Source organism: Callospermophilus lateralis, chromosome 1, assembly GCF_048772815.1.
Source record: "Callospermophilus lateralis isolate mCalLat2 chromosome 1, mCalLat2.hap1, whole genome shotgun sequence".
In the NCBI taxonomy this organism is placed as follows: domain Eukaryota; kingdom Metazoa; phylum Chordata; class Mammalia; order Rodentia; family Sciuridae; genus Callospermophilus; species Callospermophilus lateralis.
The window spans coordinates 114,452,130-114,458,129 of record NC_135305.1 but is presented as its reverse complement, the minus strand read 5'-3'; the positions used below and the strand labels follow the sequence as shown (position 1 = coordinate 114,458,129).

The 6,000-nt window shown below is 50.7% G+C and overlaps 1 protein-coding gene across 1 annotated transcript in view; it reads left to right on the top strand.

Annotated features, from left to right (window-relative positions):
* The first annotated feature begins 1,012 nt into the window (after positions 1–1,012).
* Myo18b (myosin XVIIIB) overlaps positions 1,013–6,000 on the top strand; it is a 29,147-nt gene continuing 24,159 nt past the window's right edge. The window contains exon 1 of the mRNA XM_077110104.1: positions 1,013–1,121. Within this exon, the coding sequence (XP_076966219.1) occupies positions 1,013–1,121 (109 nt within the window). The remainder of the gene's footprint in view (positions 1,122–6,000) is intronic.

Below are 6,000 nucleotides of genomic sequence, written 5' to 3'. Positions count from 1 at the left end.
TGCAACACAATCTGCTGGGTCCCATGTCAGATCTGCCGGGGCCCCTATTTTCTGTGTGTTTTTGAATAAAGTTTTATTGGAACAAGACTGCAGCCATTTACACATTTCCCACGGCTGCTTTCACGATGAAGTGGCACAAGTGAGTGTTATGACAGAGGCCGGTGGCCCACAAAGTCCATCCCTTGGTGGAAGAAAAGTTCACGTAGCTTCCCCTGGAGCCCAGCTGAGCCACCGAGGCTTTGAAGGCCCCAGAGAGAAGAGCTGGACAGAGGCGGGAGCAGCCCCAGCTCCAGCACCTGCTTGGCCCTGGTCTTCCCGGGCTCCCTCTGTCAGATGAGATGGGGACTGTCACCGCGGGGAAGATGGAGTGAGCTCATGTGTCTGATTGCTTATGGCAGTGCCTTGAACACGGTAAGCCAGTACTCATCGTCATCACCATTGTCACCCCCACGTCACCGTCATCACCATCACCATCATGAAAAGCATCACCACCCCACCACCAGGGCCACCAACACCACCACCATCACCGTCACCATCTCCATGCCATCAGCCTCACCGTCACATCACCACCCCCAGCACCATTGCCATTGCCATCACCACCACCATGACCATCAACATCACCAACCCCATGACCACCAACATCATCATCATTGCCACCTCCACCACCGTAACCATCACATCACCGTCACCACCATCACCTTCACCAATGCCACCACCACCATAACCATCAACATCACCAACCCCATGACCACCATCACCTTCACCACCCCATCACCATTGCCATCTCCATCACTGTAACCGTCACTGTCACCACCCCCAGCACCATCACCATTGCCATTGCCATCATCACTCCCATCCCCGTCACATCACCATCACAATGACCATTGCCATCAGCACAGTCATCAGCATCACCACCCCATCACCATCACCATCACCATGACCACCATCACCTTCACCACCCCATCACCATGATCATCGTCATCATCACCATCACCTCACCACCCCCATCACCATGATCATCGTCATCATCACCATCACCTCACCACCCCCATCACCATCGCCATCATTAACGGCATCACCACCACCCTTACCTCCCCTCCCGTTCATCACCATCACTACCAGTACCATCATAAAATCATCACTCCACCATCACAACCACCTTTATCACCATCGTCACTGTCATTGCCTTCATCATCGTCATCATCATCATCATCACCATCATCACCATCATCACCTCAAGAGTGAGACCGACCAGAGAACACCCTAGAGCCCTTCGAGGGCAGGCAAACTCTGAGTGTTGGAACAGGCTGGACCAGATTGAGAATTTTGGGAGTTACATCCCCAAACACCAAGTCCCCTGCCCTGTGGCCTGGGGCCTCATAGGTGCCTCTTTCTTTGTGCTTCATTCTGAGCTTCATCTTCGCTGGAATTCTGCCCTTTCTTCAGGCTTGCTTGGCTGAGTTCCAGGTAAGTGACTCGGAGCCCATCCTGCCACATGTCACCTCTGCTACCCACTCAGATAATTAGAACCAACACATTCATCTCCCCAACGGCACCCTCATCTTCCCTCGGCAGAGTTCTCAAATGGAAAAAAAAAAAAGGCCCAAACAAGCTACATCTGTCCTCGTTGAGGCAATCTGCAGGGGCCCGCAGCTGACATCCACCCAGCTGGGCGGCAGAGCTCGGCTTCCTGTTTGCTTGGTGGGAGATGACGTGGCCGTGCTTTATTAAAGTTTGGCAGTGGTTTGGAGACAAAAAGCATCTTCTGCAGAGAGGCTTCTAAACAAACACTCAGGGACTCCTTGGGGCTCCTGCCTCTGTGAGCTAATTGCGTGGTGAGTGAGGAGAAAAGGAACTGATGTCACTTCTCTGCAAACAAAAGAACAGGAGGTGGCTTTCCTTCTTCCCGAGAGCCTGTGTGGGTGGGTGCAGGTAGGAATTGGCTGTTCTGTTACAGGTACTTTCCATAAAGGGCTGGGTAGCAGGCGGTTTGGATTGTGAGATGGGAGAGAGAATCAGTCATAACTACTCAGATCTGCTATTGTAGCACAAAAGCCACCATTGACTGTCCATGGATGACTGAGCATGTCGTGTTCCAATAAAACTTTATCGACAAAAACAGAACACAGACTGGAATTGGCCCAAAGACCGTAGTTGGCCTGGTCCTACTCTACCAAGAGAAATTGCAGTCCTGGACAAGTCGCCTGTCTTCTCTGAGTCTCGGTTCCCTCATCTGTAAAATGGGCTGTGAGGTAGTCAGGAGATGAAAGCCGTGTCCGGCACATATAAATGGTCAATTTATGATAACTCTCCCTGTCCCCACCCCCTCACCCCTGCCAAAAACCACAGGGAAGAAAAGCAGATATTGACGGCTGTGCGCTTCCTGCTGGCCCAGCTATGGTTACAGTTCAGTGATGCAGATCTTTGGGGAGCTCATTTGAAAGTCAAGGAGCTGGGAGTTTCTCAAGGAAGGTCCTTGGTTGTCAGCTCCTGCCAGCACCTTCTCACACCAAGATGTCTTGACTGGTTCCATCTATTTTATTTTCATTGCAAAGGTGGGGAGCTGGTTGCAGAACCCCGAGTGCTCACATTCAGATTTTATATGCACTCCTTCCCACCGCTAGTTATTGATGGTTGTTAGAGAAAGTAGTTGCTGTGTGGTTTAATGCTGGGGACAAACTTCAAGACCTGTGTCTGCAAGCCAAGGGCACTGCATATCCAATCTAAGAATTAAGTGTGTATTTTAGCCGGATTCATTAACCAGAGCAGGGGAAAATGACTATTGTTTTTCCTAAGTGCAAACAGGATCCTGATTTGTAAATCTGTGGTTTGTTTGTTTCTGTAATGGATACCACCTGGAGGCTGACTTTAAACTGGGTTATGTGTAGCTTGGATCTATTTAGTTATTGTTTATAAAACAGCCTATCATTTATGCCAGGTCTAAGCATATTTTAGGCCTCAAGTCACTGAGTTCTCCCAGATCCCCTGTGGCTTGTGACTTTGCTTTTCCAAATGTATTCACAGGCTGGCCACCTGCTTTGGAAACGCAGAATCTCAGAACCCCCTGCCCACACCTTTGAGCCACAACCATCATTATAACAAGACCCTCAGCTGCTTCGTATGCACCTGATGCAGGTGTTTCATAATGACTGTGTGGCAGGTGAAGAGGCCAGGGCTGAGGAAGGTGCGGCGGGCTCTCCTCCCAGCCAGATCTTGAGCACAGAGCTTGTTATGCCATTTGGCTGTGCCTCCTGTCTCTGGATGACTGATGTGACTGTGTGCTGCTGTGTGGTTCTCAACGGCTCTATTTCCTATTACGCCAGTTGTTGCTTTCTTCTGGACTCTTCCATTGCAGGTCCCTAGGTGGACCCTCCACCCAGTCAGTGTTCGAGTAGCCCCTGTGGAGTGACTCCATGACACCTTTGCATATGTGACACTAAAAACTTCCTGTCAAAAAGGAGTTGGGGACGTGACCACTGTCAGTGTCAGCTGGTAGATCTTCCTGGCCACATCTTTCCTTTGGGTCTTTAGAACATAGGACGGTGATCCCTTTTGGAATGGCTCTTGGCTTGGAGCTCTTCCAGCCTTCTCCCCTAGGGGCATGGTTGGAGCAGACAAGACGGGCCGGACTCCCGGTCTCCCTAGACTCTCTCGCATCTCACTGCACCATATGTGAATTCCCAAGGCTGGTGTTTTCTGAGGTGGTAGCCATTGTCCTCACAGGGCTTTTTAAAATTGAAACAGAATAAAATGAAATAAAATTTGGAATTCAGTCGCTCATTGACACTGACCCACACCAGGTGCTCCACAGCCACAGGTGGCTGCCATATTGGATTGCAGGCACAGTCTGGTCCACATTCTTCCCCTTTGTTCCTGGCTTACTGACAGTTCCCTCCCGGACTTCTCCCCAGGGCGGAGCTCCCTACGCCACATGCCCCTCGTTTCTGGTTCCTTCTTTGCTCCCGTATCATGGTCTCAGGGTCCTAAAGCGGGTAGCCTGTTTCTGGAGCAGCCAATACCTGCTCAACTACAGCCTTGTTTGGTCCCTCAGCTCCTTTGGGACACATCCCATTGTGCCTTAGTCTAGGGGTGGCAGGGATGGAAACATTGTCTCCTATCTGTATTTCATTTTCCCATCGGGTACCAACAATCTGCGTTTAAAAAAAAATAATTCATGAGCTAAACTCATTTCCTTGTGCTAATTAACTTCCATGCCTTCCCCTCCCGTCCCACAGCGGCATCTCCTGGTTGTCCACACGGCTACTCAGGATTCAGACCGTGGAATCTTAGCTGTTGGGATGATCCCATCCTAAAATTTTGACCTATAAGGCCTTAGAATATCCAAACCAAGAAATATTAGGAATGAGAGACTCTTAATCACTTAGACACACAAAGTAGTAAACTCTTAAGCTGAGTGCTACGGATCTGATGTTTATGTAGGTCAAGTACAGCGGGATTTAGTTGATTTCCTGGGGCTCAACCAAATAGAAGTATGGAATGTTGAAATCCATACTTTCTTTATTTCCGGGCAGGGCAGTACTGGGGACTGAACCCAGGGGCACCGGACCACTGAGCCACATCCCCAGCCCTATTTTGTACTTATTTAGAGACAGGGTCTTGCTGAGTTGCTTAGCACCTCACTTTTGTTGAGGCTGACTTTGAACTCACGATCCTCCTGCCTCAGCCTCCTGAGCCACTGGGATTATAGGCATGAGTCACCGCACCCAGCTGAAATCTATACTTTTTAGAATGGTAAATGCTCATTGTTGTAGAATTTAGAACTTTAAAATTTTGGAATAGGGACCAGTAATTCTTTTCTACAAAGCACAAGGTAGTAAATATTTCCAGTCTCATGGACCATGGAGTCTCTCCCAACCTCTGAACTTGAAGCTGGAAAGTAGCCATAGGTAATGCATAAGTGAGTACTTGTGTTCCAATAAAACCATGGACTATGGTATGTCCTGTCGAAACATAAAACCAAAACTGTCCCCACCAAGCACTTGCGTTTGCATGGGGAATGCAAAGACCTGTCCCCAGCTCTTCCAAAGGGTCCTATTCAAACGTGGGAATCAGCTTAAGGCCAGTTTTGCTGATTCAGACTCTGTCTCTCCCAGGATGGCCTCTGGCCTCCAGAGAGTACATAAGGGGAAAGGGGGTCCCATAGAAGTGGTAGTTAAAGTGGTCCCTGGCACAGGGGGAGTAGAAGAGCCGTATCCCAGAGCTAAAGGAAAACAATCAGAGGCCGTCCGAATCCAGAGCGCTGGTCAGCCCCATGAGCCAGACCCTCCATCAGGCCTGGGAAGTGCTCCTGAGCATGGGGAGGGCAGGATTGATAAACCGCGTGAGCCCGCCCGCGGGCCCCAGCTGCGAGGCGAATTTGATGAGGCTGTTCATGGAAAAGGCACGCGCGCTGGGCCATAACCTTGAGATGTGGGGAAGGAGGGAGAGCGCGCACCGCGAGCAGTTGTTTTTCTTCCCCGCTGAGTCAATAAATGGATAAATGGACCGTGAGTGGCCAAGTGGCTGTTCTAATGTAAGACTCCATCAAGAAGAAGATCACAGAATTGCATGGAGGTGGCTTCGACGTCTTTATGTCCCACTGCGTGAGCCTGGCTCCTGATGTCCTGGACCAGGAGGCCCCTGGAAGGAGGGGCCAGAGCCATGCGAGAGCTCACAGGGACTGCACGTGCCCTGAGCGCTCAGCTCTGCGCAGGCGCCCGCCAGCCACCCCCTAATTAAATCTGCACTTTCAACCTCGGGGTCAAGGCACTGTCTTCTGTCTGTCAGAAATAGAGGCTCCCTAGAGGTGGCCCAAGGCCAGGGGCCCAGGATGATCATGGGCACCAGGGAGTGTGATCCGTCCTTGGACTCCAGAGCCTCTGCTCTTGACCAGGAGGCTGCAGTGATCCCCACCATCACCTGCACACGGATCACCTGGGGTGTCGTCCAGGTTCTGTCTCAGAGCTGCGGGCCAGGGCCTGAGAGTCTGCATTTCTAACA